The 16,411-nt window shown below is 47.5% G+C and overlaps 1 protein-coding gene across 1 annotated transcript in view; it reads right to left on the bottom strand.

Annotated features, from left to right (window-relative positions):
* Positions 1–16,411, bottom strand: part of LOC137413402 (tigger transposable element-derived protein 1) — a 94,782-nt gene that overhangs the window by 43,239 nt on the left and 35,132 nt on the right. The window contains exon 5 of the mRNA XM_078782953.1: positions 9,860–9,955. Within this exon, the coding sequence (XP_078639079.1) occupies positions 9,860–9,955 (96 nt within the window). The remainder of the gene's footprint in view (positions 1–9,859; positions 9,956–16,411) is intronic.

The following is a 16,411-nucleotide window of genomic DNA, read 5'->3' as shown; positions in this document are numbered from 1 at the left end:
CCGTCAGGGGGCCAACTATTAGTGGTTCACCTGTATGGCATAGGTGCCACGTTGACCCAGAGGTCCATCCACGGGTGGTGCTTGGCCGCAAAAGAACTGCGGTCCATGGTGGGCGGCCACAAACATTGCGGTCCATATGGTGTATCGATCCAGGCAGCAAGCAGCGAAAGTGCAGGCCCACAACTGCGGAGCCAGCACCTCTCTCTCCTCTCTCTCTGCCCCAAAGCCAGATCCTCGGAGGTGGGAGACAAAAGAAAAGACAAGTGAGTAAGGTGGTAAGGGCGCAAAAGTGCACGCAATGTAAGGTAATGCACACTGGGGGCACATGGGAACCAGGTGAGACAGGTACGTTCCTACCGTACGCCCCCCCCCCCCCACCAGGTAACCTACATGGCCCCTCCCTTACCCCTTACTGTATCCACAAAACACAACACTACCCATAAACATCTACTTTACAAATCAACAAACGTCCCTACTGTCTTCCCCGTTCCTCCCATAAACCAAATTCGTCTTCTCTCCCTCCTAACCAATCAAATTTGCCATTTTCAACTCTCATCAAAATTTGCCATCTCCAACTCAACATCATAATTTGCCATCACCAACTCAACATCATAATTTGCCATCACCAATTCATCATCAGTCCCTCCTAGGGAGGGAGAGATGGAATCACCCCAATGTCTCATCCACGTCGTGATGCGTCTCACAAATCCTCACAGCAATTCGCACTTCCTGCAACACAAAACAAAGAAAACACAGGTGTGGAGTCATCATCACCACAGGTAAGTGGCTGCGTATGGTGCGACAGGTTCATCAATCCTAACTATTTCCTAAATGACTTTAACAACTTTACACTACCCGGGGTCTTTCTCCTGCCAAACCATTGGCCCTCTTACACTATGGGTTCTAAAAACCAATTCCCATTGACCAAACTGTGGTGCTTTTCAATTTGGGGTCTCACTCCCCCGATTCATCTCCCGGTGCCCTCGCACAATTTCTGGGCCGCGACGTGTAGCTCTCCTAGCCGGTCTACCCACCTGCACACCTCCACCACTGCAGTTGCCTCCGAGCTTACCTGCTCCTCACCCTAACCTAACTACCTGGGGAAGGCCCTCTGGCGCTCTCCCCACTCAGTGCCCTCTCTGGCACTGGGCTACCCGGGTCCGTCCACCGGATCCTCGGGCCCCACTGACACTAACGGCTCCCAGAGCCCACCTGCGGCCTCACCTGGCCGACATCCTCACAGTGGTGGAGTGCCCAACCAACTACACACACTAACAGGCTACACGCCCAGCCATTTCCACAACACTAATGCACCCATCCACAATACCATTCTGCAACCGCACCACAAATGCCAATATCCAACCACAATTTACCTATACCCTCTACCTAACACTTGGGTAAGTGTTAGGTAGAGGGTATAGGTAAATTGTGGTTGGATATTGGCATTTGTGGTGCGGTTGCAGAATGGTATTGTGGATGGGTGCATTAGTGTTGTGGAAATGGCTGGGCGTGTAGCCTGTTAGTGTGTGTAGTTGGTTGGGCACTCCACCACTGTGAGGATGTCGGCCAGGTGAGGCCGCAGGTGGGCTCTGGGAGCCGTTAGTGTCAGTGGGGCCCGAGGATCCGGTGGACACTACCCGCCCGCCCCGGGTATCCGTGATGGGGGTCCACTCTTCCCCCATTCACACCTTCGCACCATGCACACCACTCCGTACCACTTACTCCAACTCTCTCCACACCACTCATTCTCTGCTCCATGTATTGCACACACCTGTACTTGCACACCTGTGCTCTCACACCTGGTGCCACCTGCACCCTTCTCTCCCCAAGTGCATTCGCGCTGATCCACAACACTCACGACTCATACACTGCTCCACACACCTGTCCAGTTCTCACACAGCAATCACACCTGTTCAATCCTCACTCACACGGCATCATCTCAGCTAACTACTCCCCTCTGAAACTCGCACTTCCCAGTCGTCCCTTTAAACTATTGCGCTCCCACGTCATTATAATCCATACTAAACTACCTGCGTCCCCACTACAGGTATCAGTCACTAACTAAACTTAACGTTACCTAATGTCATCTTCTAGGGCCCTATCAATATCCTAACCCACCCGGGCTAGTTTTCACTGCCATACACCCCATAAACTATAGCTCCTTTGCCCCACTTTTGTGAGGGATGACAGAGTTGCCATCCCACCACATCGGGCATCTCCCACTACCAATTTTGCACATCAAATTTCAACAAATCAAAAATTTGCCAATCACTGCCCATCATCTGCCAATCACTACTGCCAATCCTTTGCCAATCATCAAATTTTGTTTTTCTCTAATTTCGGGGCCAAAACACTAACCTCATCACTACAGTCTACTTACTAATGCCTCTCGGTGCGCCAATTCCTGTCCAAAGCCCGGCTTCATAAAGCCGAGCAATGAATGCGGGTTGTTTGGTGCCAGCGGCTGGATACGTCCCGCATTCGGTGCAGGGAAGGAGGTTTACCCGGGCCGAGATCCCACGCACCATCTCGGCACGGAGCCATCCCATGGCTCGATCTCGACCTGCCGGAATGCCTCAACAAAAAGTGGTCGCCATGACGACCCTTCCTATCCAGCCGCCCGCTCCGCCTAGTGGAGCACAGACGCGGCCGTTCAAAGCGAGGCCCAGCATGGATCGCGCACGGCGGTCCTTTCGAACCCGCCGTGGCTCGGATCCCCGCTGGTTCTCGCGGCACGCGAAGCCCGGCACGCACCGAGGGCCCGATTCGGCTAAAAGTCGACCTAACCGCTGCTCCGTTTAACGTCGATGCTTCACCTGCATGCTTACACCCCGCAGCCCGTTCCTTGCTCACACATCCAGCCGTCTCCATGCTCCTCGTACCTTTCCTTACACACCCAGGTACCCTCATTCCACTCACAGCCTTGGTCACACACCTGACCACCGAACACTTTGGCACACATTCGTTGGTCGCACACCTCACCAACACACCTCTTCGTGCCCCCTCCTCTGTCACCTCCTCTGTGACAATCACAGGTGTGCTCTCATTCGCACACCCAACCACGTGCCTCACTACCAATTCCAGCGTGCATTCCCTCACACGCTCTACCATTCCAGGTGTGCTTCCTTTCTCACCTGTCACAACCAACTCACGTTCCGTGCCACTCTCACTACTCTCACCACCACTCTTGACAACGCACTCACCCTTACTCTCGACGGCACACTCTTTCCCCATGCACCTGTCCGTCACACACCTTTCTCGCGCACACTCCTGCGCACACTCTGCCGTCACACCCTCTGTAACACTTACCACACCGCGCTTCCATGTGCTCCCTCGCACACGCGCTACGACCGACTCACTCTCGCCAGCACCCTCACTCCTTGGCACGCACTTTTTCCTCACACACCCCAGAGTCGGACTTTCTCGCACACCTCCTTTTTCGCACACCAGACCTGTCGCACACTTCACCAACGGCCTCTCACGAACACCCGGGTCCATCTCGACCCCCAAGCTTCTTAAATCCCCTGGCGCATCATACGCACGACCATATTGGTCACCACTTACACCGGGTCCTCTTCCTCTTCGCTTCTCCTCCATCACCTGCGAATCCCTCATCCGGTTAATGAGCACATCATTACGATCCGAACACAGACTTTGGACCAATTCTTTTATCTCCTCTTTTATCTCTTTCTTATCCCCTCTCCGTCGCTTCTTAATTTCGCTCACCCCTTCTTCCACTTCTTCTAATTTCTGCTTCACCTCTTTTATTCCCCGGTACGTCTCCTCAAGCTCGTCCTCCAAGGCTACCTTGACCGTTTCCAGGTGCGTCCTCACCTGACGGCCCTTCGTCTCCATTACCTCTGTCACCTCGTCCAACCTCGTTGTCAGTCCCTCACGTACCATCTGACATTCCCTCTTCGTCGCTATCAAGTCATCTTTTAGTTCTTTCTGTGTCGCCTTTAAACCTCCTAATACCGCAGTGTTCCTTTGAACCTGCTCCGTTAGTCCTTTTTGTCCCTCCGTCAGCTGTTCCACCTCCTGCGTCAGGTCCTCTATGCCCCCTTGTAACTTTACAGTCCCCTTTCTCACCTCCTTCTCCATGTGCTCCTTACAGTGCCTCACCTCCTCGCGCACTCCTCCAACCTCCTCACTCACACCTCTTCTGATCTCTTCTCCCATCACTTGCATCTCCTGCCCAGATGCCACCCTCATCTGCTCCATTTCCTCCCTGTGAGCATCCAGTTTGGTTTCTACCCCCATTCTGACCCCCTCTATCTGCTGCCCCATTTGTTTAACTTCCCTTTCCGCTTGGTCCCTCATGTCCCTCAATTTGCCTTCCATACTGTTTTCTAACCCCTCTAACCCCTTTTTCATCCCTTCCATTTGATTCTCCTGAACGGCCATTCTGTTTTCTACCCCCATTAACCCCTCCTGTATTTCCCCTAATCTATTGTCTAATCCCTCTATTCTACTCCCTAACCCTCCGATCTGGGCCCCCATCCTTTGTTCTAACCGTTGGCTATTGGCCCCCATGTCCTCCCTCAATTTCTCGCTATTGGACCCCATTTCGCCCCCCATGACCCCCAATTCGTCCCTCATTGCCCCCATATCCTCCCTCAATTTCTCGCTATTCTGGGCCATAAGGGCCTTCATTTGTAGAAAAAAAAGGTTCAAATCTACCAGCGGCGCTACCACGGTCGCGGGCGTGGACGCCGTGGCCGCCACCTCGTGCGCGACGACGCTATTTTGCGACCCTGCCACCCTCACTGCTTCGCTCTCCTTATGTCCCTCATTTTGATCCTGGATCGACCCTGTCTCACTCTCTTCTACCGGAACCCAGCCGTCTTGGTCTGCCATAGCGCGACTTTCAAAATTCGGGTTTTTATTTTCGTAAAACAAAATCAAATTTCGCCGTTATAATTTCGAGCGCGGGAAACGCGCTCCGGATCGAATTCCACTTCCCGACACCAATTGTTACCCTAATGGTACAATTGGTGTTCCAAAATTTGGGCCTAACAAATTTAGTCCCAGGTCCGAATCCAACTCCTCGACACCAAATGTTACAGACGCGGTTGTGGATGTTGGTTTACCGAGCGGTTTGGTATGACCGCGTCTGTAACATTTTACCCGATTATACTCGAACGTTGGCCGAGTCGCGCTATGCTAAATCAATTACGGAAAGGACACAACGGCTGGATTAAATGACACGACACCAGGGGTACAGTTCTCAAGACCTCCGGAGGAGGTTATAATAGTTCGGAACGTTAGATTACAAGGACAAGAGAGACAGCATAGAAAGGTAGGCACTTAATCACGGTCTTATAGTAACCCCGACAGACCACAGATAAACAGGACAAGACTGACTCACACGGGGATTGATGGCAAGGAAGGGCAGGTAGTCGAGGCTCAAGGTGCACCTTGGCGCAGGGGCAGAATCGACCCGGTCCGGTCCAGAGATGCGGGAGGTCTCGTCGCGCTGGAGGTGGCGTCTGTTTCTCCTTCGTGGCTGAGGCGCATCTGACGTCACGTCCGGTAAGTCGCTGCGTATATCCGGCGGGGAGTGACACGCCCTCGGCTCGTTAGCTCCGCCCCAGATGGAATCGGCCCGCCGCTTCTTATTGGGTGCTGGGGGTTACCGGGCTCCGCCCTTGACGAGGAGCTGACAGCCAGCCCCTTCGTGGTAACCCCGTAACCTGGAGGTAACCTGGAGCACATGGGTAATGGCGGCTAACCGAGCCGGAGTGAGGACGCACACTCCTCGCGCGCTGTTGTGGTAGTTGTTGTTGTTGTTGTTTCATGGGGAAGATGGGAGGAGGTATGGGGAGGTCCTAAACTCACTACTGGTGCCATACAATCACATTCTGGTGCAACGAAGAGTCAGAATTAATGGAAACGAGTCCTTAACTGACATAGACTAAGAATAACTAGCAAGATGTCCGAAAGTTGTCTACGTGAGATGCGGTGGACCTGGGCACGACATTTAATGGGGGAAAAAGGGGAAGGTCGGTTCTACAGAGTGTTATTTACAGGCAATGGGACTAGGGAATGGGGGATTGGGGATAGTTGGGGAGTGTTGGGGAAATAGGGGAATATTTACAAGCGGATATGGATGGAGGCCAAATCCCATATCCGCAACACTATATATATATATATACATACAGTGGAACCTTGACTTACGAGTTTAATTCGTTCCGTGACCGAGCTCGTAACTCAAATTGCTCGTATCTCAAATCAAATTTCCCCATTGAAATGCATTGAAATGCTATTAATCCGTTCCAGCCCGCCAAAAACCACACCAATTTTTTTTTAAATATACAGTATATATAAAAATATCTCGCGCTTTATATTTCACCTGTATGCAGCATACAAGTTGGCAGGATGGCCTGGACTGGAGGTACGCACACTTGACTCTAAAGTCTAAACTGTCCAGCCTGGGTTTGAATCCCGACCCAGCTATAACCTGTCATGGGTGAATCACAGGCAGGGTGATTCATCAATGTGTGTACCGCTAAACTGGGCGCCCCGTTTGCGTCCCATTAGTTGTTGGATGTTAAGGATCTCACCGTGTTTTCCACAAAGAGAAGGCGAGCTATCGCCGGCATTCTGAACAAGTTGTGGCCTGGCATGCTCTTCTCCTCTGCCGTTATATACGTCCTCCTCGACACCTCGCTCATGTTTTTCGACGATTGCGTGTTTTATATCCAAGCACATCATCCTCTTCTTCTTCTCAGCACTGCACTTGCCACTCACTTTCTTAGGCCCCATGGTTAAAACTAAGAAATTTTCCGAAATAACCAAAATGCGAAAAAAAAAATGCAGCGCTGTACGACAGAGATACGTACTGTACTTGCACGGCAAGATAACCACGTGACCAGAACCCACCTGGCGGCGTGAACTCGAAATAACCAAAATGCGAAAAAAAAAATGCAGCGCTATACGACAGAGATACGTACTGTACGTGCACGGCAAGATAACCACGTGACCAGAACCCACCTGGCGGCGTGAAATCGAAATAACCAAAATGCGAAAAAAAAAATGCAGCGCTATACACCAGAGATACTGTACTTGAACGGCAAGATAACCACGTGACCGGGTGGCGAAAGCTCGTAACTCGGATCTCGGCTCGCATCTCAAAGCAATAAACCGCCGGAGCGACGGCTCGTATCTCGAAAAACTCGTAAGTTGGGGCACTCGTAAGTCAAGGTTCCACTGTGTATATATATATATATATATATATATATATATATATATATATATATATATATATATTAATTCCATAATTATATATATATAATATTCTGTATATATATATACAGACTTGGCATTTAATATGGAATATTTTTTTTGTGGGGGTGAACTTACTTTTCAAGATGACTTAGAACCAAAAGTTCATTGGAATTATGTTGAAATTATTCTAGATTTTGTTAATGTGACCTTTAAAAGAAACAAAAACCACATTTGACATTTCGAAGCAAATAAATTGATCCTTGAAAGTGATGTAAACTGATATCGAACTCAATTCACGGACAGTACTGTGTTAAACTTCTGTACGTTTTCCAGAAGTATCTCTTTATTTTGCACATTAGCCAAAAAAAATTTCAACAAAAACAAAAGCTAAATTATGACTGGGATTACGGACAGTAAAATTACAGTTCAGTACTTCGTGTAACCCCCACGAGCATTCAGGAGAGCACGTACACGTCGAGGCATGCTGTTCACGAGATTTGCCAAGGTTTGGACAGGAATCGCTTGCCATGCAGTGACAATAGTCTGCTGCAATTCACGCACAGAGGTCGGCTGCTGGTCCAAGTTGTCGATTTGATGCGTTAATTCTGCCCACAAGTTCTCTATCGGATTCATATCCGGGGACATGGCAGGCCATTCCATATGCTCGACACCACGGTCAGCAAGAAAGTGTTGGATCATGCGAGCACGATGAGGCCGTGCATTGTCATCTTAGAAGACAAAGTTTCCTCGAAAGGCTGCACGAGCAAATGGAAGCAATGTTTCTTTCAGAATGACCCTGTACTTGAACTGGTTCAGGTTTCCATTCAGAACAACCAGGTCAGTTTTGTTCCCTGCATGAAAAGCAGCCCAAACGGTCACCCCACCACCTCCAGCTTGGACTCTTGGCACTATACAATCTTCGTTGTGGGCTTCATGCACTTGTCTGCGCACTCGTACGGGGCCATCTTGACGATAGACCAGAAATATAGACTCGTCACTGAAGGTCACGTGATTCCAGTGTCCTGGCTGCCATTGACGGTGCTCTCTGGCCCACTGCAATCGGCGCTGGCTGTGTTGTCTGGTCAGGCGTGGCTTTCTCAAGGGACGCCTGGCACGATAGCCTGCTTGAACCAGCCATTGGTTGACTAGCCTTCTGGATACAGGCACATTTGTCAGTTGCTGCCACTCAGCCCTAAGCCGATTAGCTGACTTGGTATGGCCATTGCAGACTAACCGGTGCAGCTGGCGATCATCTCTCCTTGTGGTTCTGCGTGGACGTCCTGGCCTCGGTATTGGAGTAGGGACACCCCTCTGAGCATTTCGTTTCAGGATCTTTGACACCTAACCTTGAGTGATGCCATACTGCCGAGCAATAGCATGCTGTTTCAAGCCAGAATTTCGTAAAGCCACCACTCCATGACAAACAGCATTGTCAAGTTGACGGACAGCCATATCCCCAAAGTGTAAATCTTGCACCGATCAACGAGGCTGCTTCATGGTACGGTAAGTAAAAATGAACTTTTCATTTTGGATCTCAAATAAAATGAAATTATAACACAAGGACTGTGATGCTAGGAGGTTTAAAATTATGCAATTTAAACTCAACGTTTATCTTCGTGGGATATCACAGAGTGCCATGTCTTCTTTCAGGCTTGGAATCCAAGTGGTTGAAACAGCAACTATTTCCGGGATCGCGACACGCTTTGCAGACCACACAAGTCTGCAGGAAAACAAATGGCTAATTTTCGATAAAGTAACATGATACTCACGGCAAAAGCGTGAGCTAACTTTTTGGAACGGTTTACAGTATTTTTATTTGTAATAATTTTTACTGAAACTGTAAAGCATTCGTGTTCTTAAACTTAAAAAAAAAATTCCCTTATGAATCACAAACTGCTGGGAACCTATCCCCCTTTTTCCCAATGAAACATTGCCCCGACATTCACGGATTCGACATTCGCGGCATTTTCCAAGAAGGTATCACCCACGAATGTCAGTGTTCTTCAATATATCATTTCATTAGGAAGTGTATCAACGTTGGTGCACCCCTTTTTACACCACCTTATTTAACACTTCACATTACTTCTCCGTGCCAGTTATTTGTGTCCTTTATGATGTCCTTAAAAACACCAACTTTCCTGTTTGGAATTATTTTCAATTTTGTTTGACTGCCCCAGGCAGATAAATGAAGAAAACTTTACGTTACTCCTCTGTGTGAAAACTTTACATTCAGGACGAGATTCCGTACAGTTTGCCAAATTCGGAGGCAAAGCACTGCTAAACTGCAGGTTCGTGGTCCGAGTTGTGTTCTGCAGTGTTCAAAATATAAACTTCAATTAAAATTTTCGAAAGTTGTTTCTCGATCGTAGACTGATGTCTGTAGACAGTCAGGTTGAACAAACTGTTTAACCCCACTTTGCGAGTTTTTCACATTTTAATCCCATGCGCAAACAGTACAATGGATTTTAGCCATAGAGAGTCATCAAAGGACTGATTCCAGGAGCGGGATTAGAAGGAAACAATGGAGTGAACGCGTGCACTCTGTAAAGCTTATTGGATGGACAAATCATACAAACAAGCGTCAACTTTCAAGAATTTCTTGCAATAAAAGCCATTCCGTGGTGTTGCCCACCTGTGTGTGCTCAAACTCCTGCTGCAGCTCCTGGAGTTTGGATTCAAGGTCCTGCATCGAGTTTAATACTTGAGGATGCTTTTCAGCCAACATGCCCTGCACAGAATGAGGAAGCACCAGGAAATAATTTAGAACATCTTTGGTGAAACCAAAAAAAAGGAAACTTATAGAAAATGATTACCTCCACCACCAAAGGTGGATGGAGGTTATGTTTTCACCCCTGTTTGTCTGTTTGTGAACAAAATATCTCAAAAAGTTGTGGACGGATTCGGACGAAATTTGGCAGAGATGTAGCGTATGTGACACTGATGAAATGATTAGATTTTGGTGAAGATCAGGATTCGGATCCGTTTACCAAAAAAATTTTTCGGGGATTCTTCACCATTGGGAGATAGGGCCAAAAACGATACATAGCAGGATATCTCAAAAGCTTGTGGACGGACTTGGACGAAACCTGGTGGACAGGTTGGGTGTGTGACAAGGACTAATCGATTCGATTTTGGTGAAGATCTGAATATGGATTCGGATATGAGAATTATTTAATTGTTTAAATGATTCTTCACCATTGAGTGAGAGGGGTAAAACCAACATAAAGCAGGATATCTCAAAAAGTTATGGATGGATTTGTACGACACTTGTTGGACCGGTTGTGTGTGTAGGTGACAAGGAAGAATCGATTTAATTTTGGTGAAGATCCAGATCCGGATCCAGCTAGAAGAATGTTTTAAGTGATTCTTCACCATTGAGTGATATGGCCAAAAATGATATATAGCAGGATATCTCAAAAAGGTGTGGACGGATTTGGACGAAACTTGGTGGAGAGGTTGGGTGTGTGAAAAGGATGAATGGTTTCGACTTTGGTGAAGATCTGAATATGGATTCGGATACGAGAATTATTTAATTTTTAAGTGATTCTTCACCATTGAGAGATCGGGTGAAAAGCGATACAACATGATATTTAAAAAAAGTTATGCACAAGTTATGAATAAACTTGGTGGACGAGTTGGTTAGGCGACGAGAACAAGCCGATTAGATTTTGGTTCAGGTCCGAATCCAGATCCGGCCTCTCAGTGGGATACAAAACGTAAACTGTTCACCATGTGGAGGTATGTATGCTCCTCCACCTGGTGAACTTCCTAAGAACGGCTCCTAAGTGCCGTTCTAGTTTCAAATGTATTTGTGAGAAAGAGCAGTGAATGCAGTGGAAATTTATTGTTTCAAAGTTGAAAATAATATTTTATTTTGTGCTGCAGTTGAACTAGACAAAATATAATAGCCATGCTTGATCACCGTGACAAATTGATGATTCATTGAAGAAGGTCGATTTATACTCCTTGGAAGTTTCTACAGTTTATTGGAAGACACTGGACCCTCACTGGGAAGGATCCAATCACCTGTGCAATGGTGTTTTTAGCCAGAGGCTGCAGGTTCCCTTCAGCAAATGTAATACTGACGTGATTACATACCCATGAGATATAATACCTGACCACAACTAAGAAAATGTTAACATCTATAATAAGTAAGAAAAATAAACATTTTGTGAGGTCTTTCAGTGATTGGTATATGATGCGTCCAAGAAAATACGAATATGGGACTTTGGCCTATTGCTCTCGTCTAGTCGGGTTAATCTGAAAGCATGCAAAATGATGTACTGTAGTGTAGTGCACTGTGTGCAGATCCTTCAATGTGTGAAACAACGAGTTCATCAGCATATTGGATCCCATGCATTACTGTGTGATAGCTCGACCACCATAACATGAAGGTTTCAGCATGAAAAGTCAAAACTAAAATATCCAGCTTTTCACTTGCAGTGAAATTGCAAATCGTATATGAAATGAATGCTAAATTTTTGAGCGTGGTGTTGGCTTAGCGGTTAGGGTGCAGGCTTGGGATCCTAGGATCCTGGGTTTGAATCCCGGTCGATCACTGAATTAACACCAGGGGGGACAGCCTGTCATCCTTCAGAGGTCGGCAAATTGAGCACCAGCTCACTGGTAATTCCCTGTGTGTCATAAGACCAACAGGGTTGGAGGCAGGAAGGGCATCCGGCCATAAAACATCGCTTCATAAAGGGGACCACGGTGCCTGAAAAAGGCCAACCCCTGCTCTGTGGGTAAAAAATGACCTCTGAAGGTGGTTGTTTTTTTTTGTTGTTGTATATGAAATTAATTCCAAAAGGAATAAATAGCATCGCAAAGCGGGCGTAACCCCTCAGCCCATGCATGGTGGAAACCAATTTCAAGATGGCTGCCGTGGCGGCCATATTGAAAATCGCAGCGCGACCATTTTCGAAAGACACCTTCCTCGACTCAACCCCAACACACACTGCAAAAATGGATTTAATCGGACAAGCCGTTCTGCTCGAAATTGACGGAAACCAATTTCAAGATGGCTGCCGTGGCGGCCATATTGAAAATCGCAGCGCGACCATTTTCGAAAGACACCTTCCTCTACTCAACCCCAACACACACTGCAAACATGGATTTAATCGGACAAGCGGTTCTGCTCGAAATTGACGGAAACCAATTTCAAAATGGCTACAGTGGCGGCCATATTGAAAATCGCAGCATGCCCATTTTCGAAAGGAACCTTCCTCTACTCAACCCCAACACACACTGCAAAATGAATTTAATCGGACAAGCCATTCTGCTCGAAATTGACGGAAACCAATTTCAAGATGGCTACCGTGGCGGCCATATTGAAAATCGCAGCGCGCCCATTTTCGAAAGGAACCTTCCTCTACTCTACCCCAACACACACTGCAAAAATGGATTTAATTGGACAAGCTGTTCTGCTCGAAATTGACGGAAACCAAAAGTTGACGGACGCCTGGATGGCTGCCGTTGTGGCCATATTGAAAATCGCAGTGCGCCCATTTTCGAAAGGAACCTTCCTCAACTCAACCCCAACACACACTGCAAAAATGGATTTAATCGAACAAGCCGTTCTGCTCGAAATTGACGGAAACCAAAAGTTCACGGACGCCCGGATGGCTGCCGTGGTGGCCATATTGAAAATCGCAACGTGCCCATGAACCTTCCTCTACTCAACCCCAACACACACTGCAAAAATGGATTTAATCGGACAAGCTGTTCTGTTCGAAATTGACGGAAACCAATTTCAAGATGGCTGCCGTGGCGGCCATATTAAAAATCGCAGCGCGACCATTTTCGAAAGGAACCTTCCTCTACTCAACCCCAACACACACTGCAAAATAAATTTAATCTGACAAGCCATTCTGCTCGAAATTGACGGAAACCAAAAGTTCACGGACGCCCGGATGGCTGCCGTGGTGGCCATATTGAAAATCGCAGCGCGCCCATTTTCGAAAGGAACCTTCTTCTACTCAACCCCAACACACACTGCAAAAATGGATTTAATCGAACAAGCCGTTCTGCTCGAAATTGACGGAAACCAAAAGTTCATCGACGCCTGGATGGCTGCCGTGGTGGCCATATTGAAAATCGCAGCGCGCCCATTTTCGAAAGGAACCTTCCTCTACTCAACCCCAACACACACTGCAAAAATGGATTTAATCGGACAAGCCGTTCTGCTCGAAATTGACGGAAACCAAAAGTTCACGGACGCCCGGATGGCTACCGTGGTGGCCATATTGAAAATCGCAGTGCGCCCATTTTCGAAAGGAACCTTCCTCTACTCAACCCCAACACACACTGCAAAAATGGATTTAATCGGACAAGCCGTTCTGCTCGAAATTGACGGAAACCAAAAGTTGATGGACGCCCGGATGGCTGCCGTGGTGGCCATATTGAAAATCGCAGCGCGCCCATTTTCGAAAGGAACCTTCCTCTACTCAACCCCAACATACACTGCAAAAATGGATTTAATCGGACAAGCCGTTCTCCTTGAAAATGACGGAAACCAAAACTGAAAAGTTGACGGACGCCCGGACGACAATACGCCTCAGCCCAATGTGCAGTGTAGGATTACCATGGATGGTTGAACATGGCTGGAGGATCTGTATGGACAATGTAATAAAATAAAAACCCTTTTATAAATAAACATTTCCTTAGAACCCACAACAATACAAGCTAAAAATCTCAAGGGTGTCCCCGGGTGGGATCGGGCATACCCAGGAGGCCACGCGGATCGACATTGACACTACTCCTGGGATGGAGTGGACAAAACGAGCACAGATAAGGAGATGGCTTCATTCATGAGTCATCGTTTCTTGCTGGGTTGAACATGGATGCTCCAGGATCAGGGGTGGCTCCATTCAGTCTTACAGACGAGCGAGTGGAGATGACGACCGGTGACGATGGGGCACACACATACTTGTATCGTGATCACACAAAGAAAAAAAACACAAACACACACACACACACACACACACACACACACACACACACACACACACACACACACACACACACACACACACACACACACACACACACACACACACACACACACACACACACCTTGGGGGAAGTGCCATCACTACCGTCACTTCCCGAGATAATCGGTACCAGTGACGTCATAAAAATGGCGCCTCTTTTTTCAACGTACTCAGCAGGGCATTTCATCAAGAGGAATTTCCTCCTCCCCATAAATGGCAACCGATGGGGATTGTCTGTGCTCTATACTTTTGGTATGACTTGAACCGGTCCAAACCGGATGGGTGTTTTTTAGGAGACACCATCTCCTTACTGGATGGTCGTTGGCTCCATATGGGAGCTCATCCGTCTTTTGCCAGGTGTTTTTGGTCTTGGCAGGTGTCACAGTCACCCTCCCCACGAGCAAAACCAGTGAGGGTGTCGGTTTAGTCGCCGACAACACGACCATGCAGCAGGTAGCACTGGGTTACATGTTACCAGTGGCAGTCCCAAAAGAATGACATGACCTTGTTTGCATTGTATAGAAGGCCCTGTGTTTGAAGGTCTTCGAAATAGATTATTTTGTTGTATTATTGATTTTTCAAAACATCAAAACAAGTAGTAACGTTGTTGCGTCGCTTTTGTGGGAATATGCACCACCTAGCTCTGCAGATGTGAAAATGGAACATAACACAGAATGTTTCCATGGCAACAGTAGCAAATGGCAAATTTATAGAGGAAATCTTTTTTAAAAAATTTGCACTTGTGCAAACCTCTTGAACCAGACCATTTGTTCGGTAGCATTCTGAATGGGGTGCGACCAACAGTTTTGGAGGAGTTACGTGACACAGACAGACGGACATTCACTATTATCATTGAGATATATCAACACACTGACTACACACGAATTGATATGTGATTATACTGTTGCGGATATGAGGATTGTGTTTTTTTTTTGTGTTGTATTGTATAGTAAATTGTTGTAAATATCACCCTCTGTAAAATGTAACGATTCCTTGTAAATACCTCCGTAGTGTAAAGGTCAAAGGGCGTCCCATAATTAGTCCATAAAGCATACACGTCAGCCAATCATAGATTTCCCCCTGGTTGATAGTTATATCTTTATTATGTGTATTAGGGTAAGGCCTTGTCTTCCATTAAAATGACACTCCATTGCACCAAGTGAAATAAAATAGATCCCCTTTCATTCCCATCCCCAAAATCTCCATTTCCTTTCACATCCCCTTTCGTCATTGCCAAGCCTCGATTGCCAATTACATCCCCTCCAAAACCACCATTGAACATGTGCTCGGGTCGGGGAAGACGGGCGTGCCCGCCCGTCGTCATCAAGGGCGGAGCCAGAGGGTCGCGCGACCAACCAGGGCCGAGGTGAGCACACCGATGGGCGTGTCCTGAAGGCCGGCGGCTTGATCGCCGGAGGCGTTATAAAGGCGCACGCACAAGAAGCAAATGGGTCGCGTTGAGTGGTCGGTAGTTGTCGGTGGTGAGGAGTGATTGGACCAAGAGAGAGAAAGAGTGGTTGGACCAAGAAAGAGAAAGAGTGGTTGGACCAAGAGAGAAAGAGTGGTTGGACAGGGAGACGTGCAAGAGTGTTGTTGAGTTGAGGGTTTGGACCAGACGATTCAGACGAGTCCTGGCAAAGCACGCGACGTCCACAGCAGCAGAAGCGGCAGCAACCGCAGCTTGGGGCCTGAACGGCGGTTTTGAGCAGGGCCGCGAAGGAACAGCGGCTGCTAACCGCGCCGATCGTGCTGCAGGACCCCCTTGGACCTTCCTCTCCCTCCAGCCATCCACCTCCTGCCTTTCCATCCTTTTTTGTGTACGTGAGTTTGTTCTGTTTGTTTTGTCCCTGGGGATTTAATTAAGCTTGTATAAGGAATTTGCACTGTGTCTCTAATATCTTCTGTATATTATTTTATTATCTTTCCTTCTTCCTTGGTTATTTTGAGCCTGTATATAGTAGGAATAAATTTAGTAGTATTTCCAACCTTTTTGTCTGCTTCTTCTTCACATCCGTGTCGCCTTAGTCTTTTCCCTATTGAATATCTGTGGCGCGATCCGGCCAACGTTCGGAAATCGGGTTAATCGGGGTAACTGTTAGGCCGCGGTGCCATCCGCTCGGCAAACCAACATCCTTATCCGCGGGCCGTAACAATACATATTATATACGGCACACACATATTGATGTGACTTT

Source organism: Myxine glutinosa, chromosome 1 (genome assembly GCF_964187855.1).
Source record: "Myxine glutinosa chromosome 1, kmMyxGlut1.1, whole genome shotgun sequence".
Classification (NCBI taxonomy): domain Eukaryota; kingdom Metazoa; phylum Chordata; class Myxini; order Myxiniformes; family Myxinidae; genus Myxine; species Myxine glutinosa.
Note: the sequence above shows the minus strand (reverse complement) of the source record. Positions and strands in the feature narration are given on the sequence as shown.